Here is a 19,484-nt window from a genome sequence, read left to right as displayed (position 1 = left end):
TCTTCACAAAAGCACATTACTCTCTGAAAACATATCTGGAGTATCAGGTTCTGGTTGGTGACAGGTATAGCTTTTCTCTAAGAATTGAGTCCAAAAAGTCTTAACTCCCAGAAGTAGGATGCAATTCTCTTGAAGATCTGGAAATTAAAATTATTCACCTACATTGAGGCAAACTTGCTTGCTGGTAAAACCTGACTTGAACTAATGCAAGACTGTTTTTAGCTTTTGTTAATTAATCCCATATAGTGTGAACATTTATTTGCTTTGCTGCAGAAGTATTGATGAGTTTGTGGAATATTGCTCCAGACTTTGTTGGGGATTATTTATATAGTATATGTTTTCTATTCATTTTCTAATATTCAAGTTTCTAAGTTCCAAAACACTTGTCATAGGTTTCATAATTTTAAGTTGAGGATATTCTGATTACCTTTGTCAAGAATATCTTTATTCAACCAACCTTTTCCAAGTGTTTACTTTTATAAAACATGGAGCATAATTTTGCTTTTTATCTTTTGCTTAAAAAGTGTTCAGACTTTTAAAGGAGCTGTTATGTTACTTCTGCTTGACCTGCTTTTTACTAACCTCTTTCCTTTTGTAGTCTGAAGTCAATTTATAAAATTAGACAATCTAAGAGATGATGTGGCTTGAAATGCTTTTCCTCTAAGTCAGGATTTGGCAAGATATGATTTCCAGGCAAAGTCTGCCCCTCCTATTTCCCAGCCAGCCTGTTTATTCACATACATGTGTGGCTGCTCTCCCGTGAAAGCTGAATAGCTATGACACAGCCACATGGCCTTGCAAAGCCTAAAATATTTACCATCATGCCCTTCCCAGAAAGTCTGCTTACCCTTATCCAAATCACTGTCTAACCCTGGATGGGTTACCTATAATTTTTATAAAATAAATTGACTTGACATTTAGGGTATGTATATGTGACATTTAAAAGGCAAAAAGAACTAGTTATTGTAATCTTTTCTATTGTAAACATTAAGTTCTCTGGAAGATACCCATATACTTTGTTTTGTTTAAGTTGATATACATAATTTCAAAATGGTTGGGAAATAATGGATCTTAAAATTATCCACTAAAACATTCCTCTGTAATTCATGTGTGCAACTTCTTGAAGAAAGTATCTCTCATTACATTTGACAAAACTTTTCCCAGCTCAGCTGTGGCTCAATAAACTTTTATTATTTTTTGTTATTTATTTTTATTCAAAAGAATTTGTTTCCCTATCACAAAAATTAGATAACCACACCACCAACAGCAGCAAAGTCCATGGAGTTACATTGATGGCGGAGAGTTCGCTGGGCATTCCCAATGTCCCAAGGTCATAAAGAAGGAAAAAAAGGAAATAAAGTACTCAAAAGAATACAAATCCCATGATGATTTTGGGGCGAGACTTCATGTGACATTCGTTTCTTCTCTCATTGTCAGCTGCAGATGTATTAGGCAGGATCAAACACACCCTCGACTTCAGTAAACCCTTCATACCAACTCTAGCACCTAATGGGGAAAAAAGGGATTAGTGTTATATAATAGCTTTACAACATAAAAGAGTTTAGTGACTCTTTACTGTATTTACCAGTGGAAACTAAATAAAAAATGTTTACCACCTGGTTATAATGCTAACAAATTTGAAGGGATTGAACATAAGCCCTTTCTTACATTCAAATCAACCACTATAGGAACTCTTTCAGGTTAATTATCTCCATTTTAATTAGGGAGCCTTCAAGATAAAACATGTATAAATGAACTGGCTGATACGTGGCATGGATATACATTTATGGAATGTCTGTTGGTATTCTTCCACATTTTTAAGAAAACCTGAAACATTACTATTTAGGATATAATCTATTACTTCTATTGATAAGCACTAGTTTGATCAAACCACTGACCAAACACCAGTGATCAAGGTATATAGCACATAAAACTTTGCCTTTTTCTACTAGTTTTTTCATTTTCTGGTTAATCATTTGGTGTCAAGGTATTTTGTTAGCTTTTAGTGTTAAAGCAATACCCCCTCATAAAAATAAGTTGTGATATTGCTACAACTAAAGATAAGAAAAAGTGGGAGCAAATAGCTAAGAAAAGACCATGAACACGAGGATAATTATGAGACACTGTCAAAAAGAATTAAGTTACAAGGAGACTAAAATTTTGGGGGGCAAAGATGTAAAGATGCAACCTTTGCTACTCTGCTAAGGTTTAACTTGACTGTTGGAATGATATCTTTATATTGGACAAGTAAGCTACTTAACATAAGAGGTCTAAACTGTTTTTAAAAAGCTTAGATTTATCAATGAGGCTCTATGAGTATCAATGTAGCTTTGAATTCCTGCAGAGATCTTAGTAATTTCAATTGATCCAAAGGCCAAACTTGTTGAAGAGTAAGGTTTCTTTTTGTTAACTCATGCCATTCCATGAGGCTAAGATAAAGAGAGACCCAACGAGTAAAAAGAGACAATTAAATCAGAGATTCTAAGACCTTCTATCTTGCTTGAGGCTTCAAAATATAACAAATGTTAATCATTTCAAAAACCTAGTTTTCATTTACGCTGTCCATGGTTTTTCTTTAGAAGAGGCTTTAGAGAAACTAGCTGTCTAAAAAGTAGTCTACCATGTGAATTAGTTTGACCAGTTCAATGCAGTTCTGCTTTGAGTTTGCCCATTTCCTCACTATCGTACTTGTTAGGATTGAATTTTCTCCCTTGAGGGCTGGGTTATTCTCTACTTGGGATGAGCTGAAGGAATTCATGGCAAATTTAATACCTATTGGCAGGTAAAGTAGATACGTTATATATATAAAAAAAATGCTTCCTGATATTTCATGAAAAAATATGTGGAAAGAACAGGTATTCTCGGAATATGCGCTAATCAAATCCATGTACTAAAAGCCACCAAAATGGTGTTTTGTTCAGAAAGTTTGTTTTGCTTAGCTCATAATTTGCTTATCTAAGGTATTATGCCCAAGGGCTAAACTATCCAATAGTATAAGTAGATAACATTTTTATTTTTTTGAGCTCCTAACTACAAAGGAAAATCTGTGGAAAACTGTATCATGAGTTTATGACTGAGACTACCAAGGGGCACTCAAATTTTCAGATTATAGTAACGGCATCACATGATCAACCAATTTTCAACTGAACGCTAAATTTTTTCCCCACACTCTCAACTCCCACCTTGACAAGTGAAGAAAAACCTGTTTGTCAGGAAAGAAAAGGAAGAGAAACATGAGGAAAAGTAAAATGAGAGTAAGATAAATTTAAATCTAGTGGATGTATATGCACCTCCTGCTGTATTTGGACCTGGGCAGGGAATGTCCTTTGGTTAGCTACAGTGTAAGAGAAGAGAAGCTCAACAGCGCTTGGCCCACTGTGAATGCTTCAATCTTTTTTATCTGACCATCTATCAATCCATCCAGCATTCATAAACCTCAACAAGTACTACCATCTCCACAGATGCAAGCTCTTTCTTTCCCCTACAATCAAGCCATTTACAAGGAGACAGAGACCCATAATCTGAAATGACCTATAAGGTTCACTACAACTGTATATTTCCATGATCTTTTTATAGTCTAAAAATGGATCTGAGTTTAAAAATGGAGATATATAAAATACCTTACCTTAATTGTACCCTGACTGTTAGCAGCAATCAGCACATTGGACTCCTGGAAAAGAACAAAAACTTTTAAAGTATAATCAAGAGAATGATTTCTTCTTCATCCTTCTTTCTTCACTTCACCCTAAGCTACCAATAGAATCTAGAGTGAAGAGCCAATTTTTAATATGCTTTTAACTATGGAGTTTTAAACATAAAACCACATATTTTGAGAATTAAGTTTTAATTTTAAAAAGCCAGGAGAAGAAAAGTTTTGAATATAAAGAAAAATAAAAGGGAAAAAGGACAGCCAATGAAAAGAAGCCAAGAAAAACAAAAAATGAGATAAAATACAAATGACTTTAGAAAAACAAAATGAGCAACTGCTTTCCCAAAACACTCCTCCTTCATTCGTTTTCACCATTCAATACCAGTAACTGATGTAAATGCTGCCAATAACTTTGGCACAAGTCTCTATGGAAAAACATTTATAATTAAGAAAACAAGAAAATGGGAATGCTTGTCTTGAGAAAAAAAGACTATCTTTTAAAAAATATTCTATCAGCAATACACATCATTAATAGCCTTGATGATTAACTGAATGAGAATTTATGTCCTGAAGTATTTTTTCATATTCTATACCTTAGGGGGAAAACATTTCTCTGGAAAGTAGGAAAGGCAGGAAAAGGAATGGTCTAGAATGATTCATCAAGGAAGAATCTCAGAAAGCAGGAAGAGTTGTGTCATCCTTCTGTTAGAAATGGGGCATCTAATAGGGCTCTGGAATTTGGAAGGGTCTTTTGCTCTCCAGGATAGAGAGCTGAGGGGTGAACAGACTCAAGACTGCCAGAGGGGTCATGTGGTTGACAGAAAGACCAAATCTGATGGTAACTATGAGAAATAGTGGTTCAACTTCAATGAAGCATGGGATCAACCTGAATATCCTTCAGGCTTCAGGACCAAGTGATGCAGAGAAGAAAGCTTTTGGTCCAAATGCTGGAAAAGTTACTTCAGCCTAGTTAACAATTTTATTTCCTTAATATGGTATAGGAATTTTAAACCACTGTACATTTTTTTTTTATTTTTAGTAAAGCTACTTTTGAAAATTGCTCATCTTGTTACTATAGGCATATAAGGAAAGACAAGTTTTTCTATTATCCCAGAATTTTGGGTGAAATTAGAATACTTTTAGAAATCACAATTGGAGTTAGTTTACATGTCCTCTTTGGGGAATTACAGACTGTCTCAGGGACTTAATAGAATCAGTACTTCCATATTGGAGGTTTCAGGTGAGGGGACCAATGATCTTTTGGTGATCTCAATTTAGAAAGTGGTTGGAGAAAGTCTGGGGTCTCCTTAGGAAATTTAACTCACTCTGAGCTAGTGAGAAAGTAGAATTTCTATGCTTGACTCAGAAGCCCGCAAAAAGAGGAACTGTATGGAATTTCTTTCTAACAAAAACTTAAAGCTGTGCTTTGAAACTGCCACTACAGACTCAGAAATGATTCTCCCTTAAAAATCATCCAGAAATTAGGTCAAAAATAGCACTAATCAGTCTTGTTGCTATTTAAGAAGATTCCAGTTTCCAAGAAAGCTACTGCCAGGAGCTGCCACCACTATATGCTATCATGCATTGTTCCCTCTGTTATGTGAACACAAAACATCGTGACAACCAAAAGCTTCATCTTTTTCTGCCATTTATGTTCTAGTCACTTTTTAATACAAAGGAGGAGGGTAGCAAAACCTGATAAAGTTGAGGACTCATTTGATGGTAGCAGGGTACCCATTTCTGCCCAATACAGGGATTATAAATAACATAATTCAAAAGTGATTTCTGGTGGAAGAAAAACTTGGTAAAGGTTGAATATCCCTTATCTGAAAGAGTTGAGACCAGAAGTGACTTGGATTTTGGAATATCTGCCTACACATAAGATATCTTGTAAATGGGACCAGTCTAAACATGAAATTCATTTACATTAGATATAAACCTTATAGACACACACAGTCTGAAGGTAATTTTATAGAGCACTTATTGGTGTTCAAAAAGCTTCAGAGTTTAGATTTTTGGATTAGTGATGCTTGATCTGTATTATCTTACGGTATAAGATTAGGCTCCATATAAAAAATGTAATTTATCTAGATAATCACAGAGGAGAGATCTAAAGTCTATAGTACCTAAAGAAAAGAAGACTTCTGATAACTACCCACTATGAAGAAACCCTTTCTTTTTGTAACCCTAGCACTGAAGCCAGATTTAAAGATAGGTAGTTAGTGTAGTTAGGTAAATCGGGTCTAATATCGAGTAAGATAAACAAAATGGAGGCTATTATAGAGAATGGAGTCTAGAAAACCAGAGCAGCACTTGGGGAAATTGAAATGTTAGTGTCCCCAAGGCCTGGGAACCCATCCTAAGGAACTGTTAAAGAAGCAGCTCCCAGCAAACAGGGAAATGCTAATCAAAAGCTGCCCCTGGCCCTTCCTGCCCCGATTACTCCTTCAGCCCTCCTATCTCCCACCTTTTGGGCCTTCCCACCTGCATTCTATCACTGTAAGATAAAGGGAAACAAAAGACTTGAGTGTGGGAAAGCTGAAAGATGACCTTAGCTATAAAAAAGGGAAGACCTCATCCTTCCATAGATTCGCCTTTTGGGTCCCCTTCTTCCTCTGGGAAGAAGTTCTTTCTGCTGTCCTTTAATAAAGCTTCTACTTTCCACTCTAAACTTGCCTCTGTCTGCTTCTCTGGTATTATACTTCAGCATTCAGGGAAGCAAGGACTTGTCACCGGTAAACTACAGCATTAATAGTCTTGTTTGATGCTATTAGAGGGTTACTCTTAACACTTTCACTTGTGGAGAAAGAGAAATAGCTTGTTTAACTATATATCTCTATATCTATATCCATCCCTTTTCTTGTTGTGCTGGACTGAACCGAGGGCTTTGTGTATGCTAGGCAAGTGCTCACCACTCAGTCACATCTCCAACCCAAATACCTCATTTAGAAAAAAGCCAACATATGAATTGACTGCTTAGTTCAAATGATCTTCTAGGGCTAACACAAATGACAGTGTTCTAAGAATTCTCATAAACATTCAAAACTAACTGAATTTATAAAGAAAAGAAAAATAATAGCTTTGCACATCTCAGTATTCCTCCTCTCTCAAGAGACCATGTAATTACAAAAAAATAATTTAGAACTAAAATGTCAGGCTGTCAGATATTAGCTTAAGATAAATTAATTTTTGCATGCAACAGGAAAATAAAACCAGCTATTTTATAGAGGTCTGGCAGTGATATGTACAGGTTACTACAGTTAGAAGTTTTGAATGAATCCTGTGCATTTTGGATGGCTTGTAATTGCTAGCTGTAGTCTGCTATGCAGAACCTAAAGTAAATATATTCTTTTTTTTTAGTAGTTCTACTGCCAAACTCTCCTCACAGCTAAACTAATAAAGTATCTTCTATTTTCTCTTAATATGAAGCAATTAAGAAAAGACAATGGAAAAGTGAGCAGGTCTTTTATAAAAACAAAAATCACATATACCAACATAAACTACCTTGCTTATAGTGCCACTGACAGTGAACTAACTTGAACTAACAAATCTGCATCTACTAGAACAGTTTCCTTTTTAGTGGTGTGCTTGCGGAAGAGCCATTATAGACAATATTAAAATCCTGAGCAAGTTGAAAAATAATAATTATCTGCTTAGTTTGCAATTGGAGAATTTATTTCTGGAGACAGATATAATTGATTTTAAGTGTAAGTTTTATTATAGGCATAAACATCTATAATATATTTTAAGCCTATGATATGTAAATAAAAACAACTTCTATTTCTAGCTATTTCAAATTAAATAAACTGGATTTGTTCTCTTACTATAAACTAGAAACCTGAACAAAATGTGTCTGGCAATACTGAACAGCAGGGCTCTAGTCTCCAAGAGAAGAGAAATAAGTGAGGTGTCTTACCATCACCTTTGCTTTCTGCTGGGAGGTAATTTCTGGACCACAAAGTAAAGAAGGGGAATCCAAATAGAATAGAGAGGAGTCTGAGCAAAACAGTGGGCTTAATGACTTGAGGAGACAGAGACTTGGGATAGGTAGAATTTGTAAGGCAAAAGTACCACAGAGGAGGAAGTTACAAAGAAGTAGCACTCTGGCAATTTGGTTAGGGGTCCCTTTGATTCTGTGTCCACATAATAAACTCTACATTAGGGTGAAACTACAAGGCTGAGAAAATAACAATAAATACAGAAAACATGAATATTGGGAATGCATGACATTATCAAATTCCAGAGTTCACAAAGGACTGAGAGATGTTCAAGTGTTGAGTGTCAGCCAGAGCGAAAAGACCTCATAGACTAGCCCTGGGCACTCAGCAAAGTCCCTTGAGTCGCTGAACTTAGTAGGGTTAAGCTAAATGTAAAGTAAATGCTTCTTTAAACCTAAAGAGAGCAAACTATAGCTCTCTCTCTCTCTCTCTATATATATATATATATACACACACACACACACACACACACACACACACACACATACATACCACGCCACTACCTGTCTTTATGTATTTAAATTTTACTGGAACACAGCTATCATTATTTATTTATATATATTATCTATGGCTGCCTTTGCACTGTAGTGGCAATGTCAATGATCCATAACATACCATATGGCCTATACAACCTGAAATATTTGCTATCTAGTCCTTCATAGCAAGTGTCCTGATTGCTACTTTGGATTTACCCAACAAAGCTTGAAAACAAGGGTCAAAGAACCAAGTTTATTTTAAAAACATAACTTTTTGTCAAGACAAACTTCAGAACTTCTAAGAATTCAAGAAAATTTAGACATTCAACAACAAGGCATATAAAAAGCAAAACAAACCCATGAAAGAAAAATCAATAAACACATTAAGTAATGACAAATAAATAAATAAATAAATAAATAAAAATATCATGAGGATTTTCAAGGGTATTATAATTATGTTTCAAGTGTTTAAAGGAAACAGTGAATTTAATGAGAAAAGCAATGGAAGGCATAGTTATAAAAACCAAATGGAACCTATCTACCTGAAAAGTACAGTATTTGAAATGAGAAATTCATTGGATGGGCATAACCAGGGAGAAAGATGAAATAATGGAGAATAACACAATAATATATTTGACAAACAGGAAACAAAACAAAACAAATCTGATGCAGAGGAAAAAGCGTGGGGGGAAAACAGAGATTAGCATTTTAGTGGCCTATATAGGACAATATGCAATCTAATCAATGTATAATTAAAATCCCAAATAGAAGAGGGAGCTAAGAAAAAGTATATGAATACATGAGATAAAATTTTTTCAAATTTGCAAATTTGAAAAACCCACACATCTTAGAAGTTTAACAATTTTCATACAGAAAAAAATACCACACCAAGGCACATCAGTTACGTGGCTGAAAACAAACAACAAACTTTTGAAAATATCCAGAGGAAAAAAGACAATTATATGTAGAGGAACAAGAAACAATTTAGCATCAGAGGCAGTATAAACCAGAAGATGATATCTTTAAAATTATGAAATGAGAGAGCTTGTCAATCTAGACATATTATCTCAAAATGAAGACAAAACATTTTCAGAGAAAATAAATCTAAGATCATTTTTTTTTTGCAAGCAGATCTATACTATAAGACATTATTAAAGAAAGTTCTAAAAGCTGAAGGAATGTAATATCACATGAGAATTCATATATAAAAAAGGAGATGCAAACTGCTGAAAATGGTCAATATGTAGGAGAATATAAAATATATTTGTTTGTTTTAAAATTTCCTTAACAGGTAACTGACTACTTAAAGTAAATGTAAGTAATAGTTGACTACTTAAGCTAAATGTAATATAATACTAATGCATTATGGTGATTATAATATTTACAGAAGTAAAATATGATATCAAAAGCACAAGGATAAAAAAGGGAAAACAGGAGCATATTGTTGTAAGGCTTTTCCATTATACATTGTGGTAAAATATAATCCAAAGCATAGAATGTAGAAACTTCAACATGAATATTATGAACTTTAGAAAACTCAGTAATAATGTAAAAGAAATAATAAAGTTAATAAGCTAGTAAGACAAATAAATTATAAACATAATTTTGAAAAGAAATAAGGGTCAGTGGAACATAGAACAGATAGGACAAATAGAAAAAGAAGTAAGATGACAAACATGATTCCAACCACATTGATAATTAAATGTAAATGGTTTAAATACTGTAATTAAATGCAGAGATCATAAGACTGGATAGAAAGATCTAACTCAACGCTATCCATAAGAAACACATTTTAAATATAAAATAAAGTAAAAGAAAAAAGATAAACCATGTGAAGACTAATCACAAGAAAACTGAAATGGCTATACTGATATAAGAAAAAGTGGATTTCATGACAAATATGAGATACATAATAACATTTCATAATTATATAACTAGGTGCATGTATTCTTAAATACATACATGTTTAAAACAGATCTTCAAAATGCACGAAACAAAAATGGATACAACTGAATTAATGGATACAACTAACTTTTGTCGATTTTAACATGCTTCTCAATAATCAAAAAGTAGACAGAAAAATCAAATACATGACTTCATTTTCAAAACCAAATTGATCAAATTAATATTTAAAGAAATATTTTACTAACATGACAAAATATACATGCTCTTTAAGTGTATGTGAAGAAGTCATTAAGACAGACCATGTAGAGAAAACACATTTCAGTAAATTTAAAGGAGTGAAATCATATAAGCATATTTTCTGATAAAACTTCACTAGAGTAAAAAACAATAACAAAAAAAAATCTGGAAAAAATCCTCGGATATTTGAAAATTTGGAAAACATACTTCAAATAATTCAAGGGTCAAATAAGAACTTAAAGGAAAATGAGAAACTATTTTGCCTAAAAAGACAACAAAACCATCAACATTTGTGTAATGCAGTTAAAACAATATTTAGAAAATTATAACTTTCAATGCTTAGTAAAGCAGAAAGTTTTAATAATAATATAATAACTTGCACCTTAGAGAGCTAGGAAAAAAGCAATTCACACACAACATACATACAAAAATGGCTGTAGTAAAAAGCAGATTATCAATAAGATAGACTAAACAGATTTAAATTATCAAACAAAAACCCAGTTCTTTGGGGGAAAAAAAAATCAACAAAATTGATAAACCTCTACAAAAAGATAAGAAAAATATAAATTACTATCAGGAACAAATTAGGGGATATCATGAAATATGCTACAGGTATTAGAACAATAATCAGGAGATAAATATTATGAACAACTTTATGCCAATAAAACTGACAGGTAATGAAAGGAACAATGATGTGAAAGATGCAAATTCCTTAATATAAAGAAGAAAAAAAAAATTTAAATTGAGGGGCAAGAAATATTTTCAGTCTATGAATCAAAGCCAGAGAAAGACATGAAAAAAAAGACCGATTTCCTTTATAAACAGATGTAAAAAATCTTAATCAAATACCAGTAAAGAGAATTCAACCATATACATATATACACATAACCATATACATATATATACATATATATATACACACACACAAACACACACATATATATATAAAACATTATAAGTTGAGTTTATCAAGAGTCAAATTGTATCATGTGTGTATATACTACTTATTTATTTGGTGGTACTTACAAATTGAACCCAGGGACGCTTTACCATTGAGCTACATTTTATTTTCAGGCAGTGTCTTGCTAAATTACTGAGGCTGGCCTTGAACTGGCAATTCTTCTGATTCACTCTTCAGAGTCACTAGGATTACAGGAGTGTACTACCGCAAATGGCTGGGTTTTATTATTAAGAAAATTAATGAAAGGGCAGGAGTATAGCTAAGTAGTACATGCTTAGTACTTGTCCGTGGGGTCAATTCCCAGCATATGCACATGTGTGCCGCACACACACTAATCAATTAACATAGTTCACTGAGAAGAGAAAAATCATAATCACAATTAACAGATAACAAAAATGCACGTGACAGAATTCATCATACATTCAAAATAAAAAATCTTAACCCCCTCAAGGTGATAAGGGATACCTATGAAAAATTTCTTTATACTTATTGCTGAAAGATTGGAACCTTCCTCCTTCAAATTTGGAGGAAAATGAGAATGCTTGCTCTCACCATTTCTATACAATCATATTAGAGATACTAACCAGTGTGATAGTCAAAAAGAATACAGAAATCTGAAGGAAGAAATAAAACTGTCTTTATTTACAAATGACATGATCACCTATATAGAAAATCCTGATGATTTAAAAATAACTGCTAGAATTAATAAACTGACTTAAGTAGAGCTGTCACAACACAACGTCAATTACACCAAAATAAATTTATTAAACCAGCAATGAATAAACAGCAAGGAGAATTTTTTAAAATACCACTTATTATAGTATAAGAAACATAAACCACTTATGGACAAACCTAAAATATACGTAAAACCTAGACACTGGAAATTATAAAACAATGCTGAGAGAGATTATAGAACACTTAAAAAAATGGCAGAAATATCATGTTCATAGACTTGAGACTCAATTTAGTTAAGATATCAATTCCTCCTAAATTATCTGTAAATTCTATGCAATTCTAATTAAAACCCCACAAACTTTTAAAGCAAGAATAGCCCCAGAACAGACAATCCATGGTCAAATGAATTTCAAAATAACTTGGCAAGTAAATAAAAAGTAATTTTACAAATGGTGCTGAGACAACTATAAGCATGAGGAGAAAATGAATCTGCTGGAATAGCTTTATATATGGGGGGAAAAAGATAGAACCTAAATCCTTATGACATATCATTACAAAAATTAATTCTAAACAGATCAAACATATAAATGCAAAAGCTAAAATAATAAGGCCTCTAGGAAAAAAGTAGGATAAAATCTTCCGGGTTGGCAACTTTTCTTAGAATACAAAAAAGGTGGCATAAAAAAACTTGATAAATTGGACTTCATCAAAATTTAAGAAATACGACTTATACTAATTAGGGTAACTAAAGACTGACAATATTAAGTGCTGGCAAGGATAAAGAACAACTGGAATGATCAATCACAGGATAGTGGCAGGAGTGAAAAATAATCTAACAATTTTTTTAAAAAATATTTTTTTTTGTTGTAGTTGGACACAATACCTATTTATTTATTTATTTATTTTTATGTGGTGCTAAGGATTGAACTCAGGGCCTCACATGTGCTAAGCAAGCACTCTACCGCTGAGCCACAACCCCAGCCCCAATCTAACAACTTTTAAAAAAGGTTTGATAATTTCTTATAAAGTTAGGTTCACATCTACCCTATGATCTAGCAATTCTATTTCTAGGTATTCATACAAAAGAAATTATAAGATCTATTATGCAAATACTTGTTTCTGATGTCTGCTGCAGCTCCTTTTGAAACAGTACAAAACTGCAAACATGATTAATATTCAAAATTGGTGGATACATATATAACTTGTGGTATAGTTGGAATGCTATGTGATTAAAAACCGAAAGCAAAAAATAAAACTATAGATACAGGCAATAATGTGAACAAATTTCAAACATATCAGGTGAACACAAGAAGCTAGACATGCAAAAAACAAACAACAAACAAACAGTGTTATTCCTATTATATGAAATTCTAGAATAAACAAAAATAACACATGGAGAGAAAAAGCAGATTATCAATATCCTTGAGTGCAGAAGGGAATGGAATTGATTACAAGGTGTTATAAAGGAACTTCTGGGTGATAAAAAATGTTTTGTATTTGATCTGAGGTAGTAATTACCATTTATAAACCATTTATCAAAATCATCAACTACTTCTAAAGTGTTTATCGTTTACATTTACAGAATTTTTTTTTTTTGAGAGAGAGAGAGAGAGAGAGAATTTTTTAATATTTTTAGTTTTCGGTGGACACAACATCTTTGTATGTGGTGCTGAGGATGGAACCCGGGCCGCAAGCACGCCAGGCAAGCGTGCTACTGCTTGAGCCACATCCCCAGCCCACATTTACAGAAATTATATCTCAATATCAATTTAAAAAATATAAAACAAACACAGGCATAAATATGCATTTCATGTTTACTTTAAATCCAGTATTGGACTTAACCAACCAAAAGTCATTATTCATAATTTCAATGTTTTCTGATTTCTTAACATAATATATATAAAGCTTTCCCCCCACATACCATTATCTTCTTTTTCCCCACATTTTTTATTGGTACATTATAGTTGTACATATTAATGGGATTTGTTATTACATATTCATACAAACATACTATATTAAAAAAAACCCCAAATAACCCAATCAACAAGTGGGCCAAGGACCCGAACAGACACTTCTCAGAAGAGGATACACAATCAATCAACAAATATATGAAAAACTGCTCGTCATCTCTAGCGATCAGAGAAATGCAAATCAAAACTACTCTAACACATCATCTCACTTCAGTCAGAATGGCAGCTATTATGAAGACAAACAACAATAAGTGTTGGAGAGGATGTGGGGAAAAAGGCACACTCATACATTGCTGGTGGGACTGCAAATTGGTACAGCCAATATGGAAAGCAGTATGGAGATTCCTTGGAAAACTGGGAATGGAACCACCATTTAACCCAGCTGTCCTTCCCCTCGGACTAAATCCAAAGGACTTAAAAACAGCATACTACAGGGACACAGCCACATCAAATGACACAACTCACAATAGCTAAACTGAGGAGCCAACCTAGATGCCCTTCAGTGGATGAATGGATAAAAAAATGTGGCATATATACACAATGGAATTTTACTTAGCATTAAAAGAGAATAAAATCATGGCATTTGCAGGTAAATGGATGAAGTTGGAGAAGATAATGCTAAGTAAAGTTAGCCAATCCCAAAAAAGACAAACGCCAAATGTTTTCTCTGATATAAGGAGGCTGACTCATAGTGGGGTAGGGAGGGGGAGCATGGGAGGATTAGATGAATTCTAGATAGGGAAGAGGGATGGGAGGAAAAGGGAGGGGGCAGAGGATTAGCAAGGGTGGTGGAATGTTAGGGACATCATTATCCAAAGCACACGTATGAAGACTCAAATTGGGTATCAACACTTTATATATAAACAGATATGAAAAAATGTGGTGTGTGTGTGTGTGTGTGTGTGTGTGTGTATGTATATATATATATATATATATATATTTATATATATATATAATAAGAACTATAATGCAAAAGAAATATACTTTATATGTAAACATATGAAAAATTGTGGTATATATAAGTAATAAGAATTGTAATGCAAAACAAAAACAACCAAAGTACATGTATAAAGGCATGAATTGGCGTGAACATACTCTATATACAAAGATATGAAATATTGTACTCTATATGTGTAATGAGAACTGTAATGCATTCTGCTGTCGTATAGTTAAAAAAAATCAATAAAACTTAAAAAAAAATACATATAATTTGGCCAATCTCTCCCCCCAGAATTTTCCCCCTTCCTCCCTACTTCTCACCCCTGGTCCCTTTCCACTACTGATCTTCCTTTGATTTTTAGGAGATCCACTTCCACATTTCTTTTCCTTCTCTAGCTTCCACATACAAAAGAAAATATACAATCCTTGACCTGAGTTTGTCTTATTTTACTTAACATGATGGTCTCTAATTCTATCCATTTTCCTGCAAATGCTATAACTTAATTTTTCTTTATGGCTGAATAAAACTCCATTGTGTATACACACCACATTTTCTTTATTCACTCATTGGTTGATGGACACTGAGGCTGGTTCCATAGTTTGGATATTGTGAACTGTACTGCTATAAACATGGGTATGCATGTACAACTGTAGTGAAATGACTTTAATTCTTCAGGATAAATACCGAGAAGTGGAATAGCTGGATCATATGGCAGTTCCAAGCCTAGTCTTTTGAGAAGTCTCCATACTGATTTCCATAGTAGTCGTACTAATTTACAGTCTCACCAACAGTGTAAAAGTGTTCTTTTTCTCCACATCCTCTCCAGCATTTATTATTGTTTGTATTCTTGATGACCACCATTCTGATTGGGTTGAGGTGAAATCTCAGTGTAGCTTTGATTTGCATTTCCCTAAATGCTAATGATGTTGAACATTTTTTCATGTATTTGTTGGCCATTTGTATTTCTTCTTTTGCCTATTTATTATTGGGTTATTTGATTTTCTTTTGGTGTAAAGTTTTTTTGAGTTCTTTCTATATTCTAGATATTAACCCTCTATCAGAAGAGTAGCTAGCAAGGATTTTCTCCCATTTTGTGGGTTGTCTCTTCACATTCCTAATTGTTTCCTTTACTATATAAAGCTCTTATCAATTTTTGGAGTCAGAAAGATATGAGTTCAAAGCTCTAACATTTCCATACTATGTTATCAAGGGCGAGTTACTCAAACTCTCTGAATCTTAATAAAGCTGGGATAAGAGAAATATTGTTATGGAGAAACAAGATACACATGGGCCTGAAATAAAGTATATATATCTTACAAATAAATCTGAAGAATATTATGCAGGCTAAAAGAATAATTTAAAAAACCCAAACTGTCAAAAATCATGAAATAAAAAAGTTACTTAGTAATAATGTTATAGGTTATTTAACCTTAAAACCAATTTATCTAATGATCTGCATTATAAAGCTGGGTGTGGTGGTGTATAACCCTGGTTCCTGGGGAGGTTGAGGTAGGAGACTCTAAAGTTGGAGGTCAGCTTAAGCAACTCAGTGAGACACTGTTTCAAAATAAAATAAAAGAGGGCTGGGACGCAGCTCAGTGGTAGAGTGCTTGCCTAGCATGCACCAAGACCCTGGGTTTGATTCTCAATACCTTAAAAAAAAAGTCTATATTATAAAGGGCCTTTTATATAAAGTCTATATTATAAAGTCACTTTATAAAGGGACTATACCTCAACCTTTAGAAACTGGTCTTGACAGACACTTCTCCAGAAAAGCCTTCCCTGGCTTCCAAGATGGTAAGAATAAATTAATCATACACATCAACTTGGCTGGATTAAGAAATGCCTAGAGAGTTGATAAAGTGTGTAGGGTATTTGGAAAGAGGATGTTGGTGTGAGCCTGTGGTCAGAGTAGAGAAGATCTGCCCTCAATGTTGAAAATACCATCCAATTGGCTATGGGACTGCATTAAAAAAAAAAAAAAAAGGAAAAGGAAAAGCAACTCTCCTTCCTGGAACTGGGATCCCCTCTTCTCCTGCCCTTGGACATCAGAATTCCTAGTTCTCTAGCCTTTAGGCTCCAGAACTTATACCTGGTCCACCACCCCCAACCCTACATTCTTAGGCCTGCTGCCCTGCACTGACAGTTACACTACTGGCTTCTCTGGCTCTTTGGCCTTTGAATTTGGACTGAGACATGCTACTGGCCTTCCCAGTCTATTGTGGGACCTTTCTGCCTTGTGAGCCAATTCCCCTAGAATATCCCTCTCATGTATCTACTTACAGATATACTATTATTTCTCTCTCTCTCTCTCTCTCTCTCTCTCTCTCTAGAGAATTCCAATACATAAGATAACTTTTCAACTAATTTCACAAAGATAATAAAATTTCATCATTATACTATATGATACTATTGTGGCTTTGGCATAAAGTTTATTAATTTTATTCATCCATCACCAAGCGGGGGAGACAGACTGATATATATATATGTATATATATATATATATATATTTGGTACCCAGGATTGAACCCAGGGCCTTGTGCATGTGAGGCAAGCACTCTACCAACTGAGCTATATCCCCAGCTCCTACTTTCTTGTATTTTAAGAAATATGAAGTTTCAAGGGGCAACTAAGTGATCTTCCTTCAGAAGAGATGAAAAAGGCTTATAAATAAGGCCACAAATAAAACACGGAAGAGCAAAAGCTGAAATTTCTCAAGAAAAGAGATGGAGGACATGGTCACATAGATGGAATTAATCTGAAAGAAAATGGTTCTGGGGCTGGGGATGAGGCTCAAGTGGTAGTGCGCTCGCCTGGCATGCGCAGGGCGCTGGGTTCGATCCTCAGCACCACATAAAAATAAAAAAATAATAAAGATGTTGTGTCCACCGAAAACTAAAAATAAATAAATAAATTAAAAAAATGGTTCTGGGATAATGAGAAATTGTGTGACTGGAAAGCAGCTTGTGTAAGTGTATGCGTACTAGATGATCAGATGGGACTGGTAGGTGGGGTAAGCATAAAAAACTAATTGTACCATACCAGAGTTAGAATTTTATTTATGGATAATAAGAAGTTAGCGGCTGTCTTTATGCAAGGAGATACGAATTAGTTTTTCTCTGATGTTCTAGGAGATCAGAATATTCCACCCCAAAATATGTCAGCCTGGCATTAGGATTATTTTTAGTGGAAGGCACTGAGAAAAGCATACAAGGGACAAGCTCTCTACCTTCTTTCTATCTGCTTGAAAACCGATCATAAATTCCGTTTGTGAAGGTATGCACTTCTATCCCACACCCCCAGACACTTATCATGCCTGGAAAGGGATGGCACTCTTATCACTGGAGATATGATTGCACCAAAAGTCTACACAAACCAACCTTACTAATTAGTCCTTACCTATCATTAGTTTCTCATATACTTGCCTTCCTACAATTTTTTTGTCCTTAGAAGCTCAAAGTCCCTCTCTTTTGTCAATTCTGTCTTCTTTTGTCCACATGGCCTAAAAGCCTTGAAACTTAAGACATTCTCTGGATTTTTAAATTGTCTCTATAAAGCTCCTTCTACTATTCCTGGTGCCATATAAAAACTATGAACATCAAATAAACTTGTATGTTGTTTAATCCATCTGCTGTGAGTTTATTTTGCATACCCAGAGAATCTAAGTGGGCAGAGGAGAATTTTCCTCCCTTCCAGTGTTCCATTTCTTCAGTGATGTATCTAATCACCTCACATCTGCCTCTCCAGGTACCTAGAGTTATCTTCTTTAATCTTATCTTTTAATAAAACTTTTTAATTCACATATTAAGTTAAACAAGTTAAATTCTAGAAAAGCAAAATAAAATTTTGTGTACTAGGAGGTGGGAGATTATAATTACATCCTCAAATACAGTTCAAAATTTACATCTTTAAATAAAAAATTGTAATGTGGGTCCAACCTTTACATTTTAAAAAAGATAGATGTTACATGTAAGTATTTTCTGTTATTTCCTGAAAGGAAACTAAATATGGAAAAAAAACCAAGTTACTCAATTACTTAATAACTACATAATGGACTCTATTTTTAATCTTTTCTCATTACAATGCAGGCTAGCTACTGCTATAATATTCTTATTTAGCAATTTCAATTTCCAGCCCAGTAAGCATTGGGAGCTATCTAATGCCCACAGAAGAAAGTGCCTCTCCCTCTGTCTGGCTAAGTGGCCTAGGCTTGCTTTAAACATGTGATGCTTCTTCCTCAGACTCCCCAGTACCCGGGGTTACAAGCATGTACTACCATCCGTTTCCTAGTTTTATTCTGTAATATTATACGGAAAATACTACTCTAATTTAATAAAATAGAAACCTTTCTGAGGCACAGAAAGGTTAAGTAACTCATGCAAAGTTACTTAATATCTACTTAAGTAACTCATCCACAGCTTATACAGGACCGCAACAGGAAGCAATATGGCAACCTGGCTCCAGCACTAACCAGAACATTACCCTCTGACAGAAGATATAAATGATATATGCCTTACCCTCTATGCTTAGTGTTTTAAAAGCTCCAACCTGCCACACAAGGACCTCAAAAAAAAATCACCAATATTTTCTCCTAAGCAAGTTTCTAGTTTGTGTCATAAAACAAAGTAAGACAAACTCTCTGAAGATTATAATCTTTAACCTTGTATTTCCTC

At 34.0% G+C, this 19,484-nt stretch overlaps 1 protein-coding gene across 7 annotated transcripts in view; it reads right to left on the bottom strand.

Moving 5' to 3' along the window:
* Positions 1-1,170: 1,170 nt before the first annotated feature.
* Positions 1,171-19,484, bottom strand: part of Cop1 (COP1 E3 ubiquitin ligase) — a 165,054-nt gene continuing 146,740 nt past the window's right edge. For all 7 annotated transcript variants that reach the window (XM_015491783.2, XM_015491786.2, XM_015491781.2 and 4 more), the window contains 2 exons: positions 3,626-3,670; positions 1,171-1,506 (listed from right to left, as the gene is read on the bottom strand). In XM_015491783.2, coding sequence (XP_015347269.1) covers positions 1,489-1,506; positions 3,626-3,670 — 63 coding nt within the window. In that variant the 3' untranslated portion in view covers positions 1,171-1,488. The remainder of the gene's footprint in view (positions 1,507-3,625; positions 3,671-19,484) is intronic.

Source organism: Marmota marmota, unplaced genomic scaffold, assembly GCF_001458135.2.
Source record: "Marmota marmota marmota unplaced genomic scaffold, marMar, whole genome shotgun sequence".
Classification (NCBI taxonomy): Eukaryota; Metazoa; Chordata; class Mammalia; order Rodentia; family Sciuridae; genus Marmota; species Marmota marmota.
Note: the sequence above shows the minus strand (reverse complement) of the source record. Positions and strands in the feature narration are given on the sequence as shown.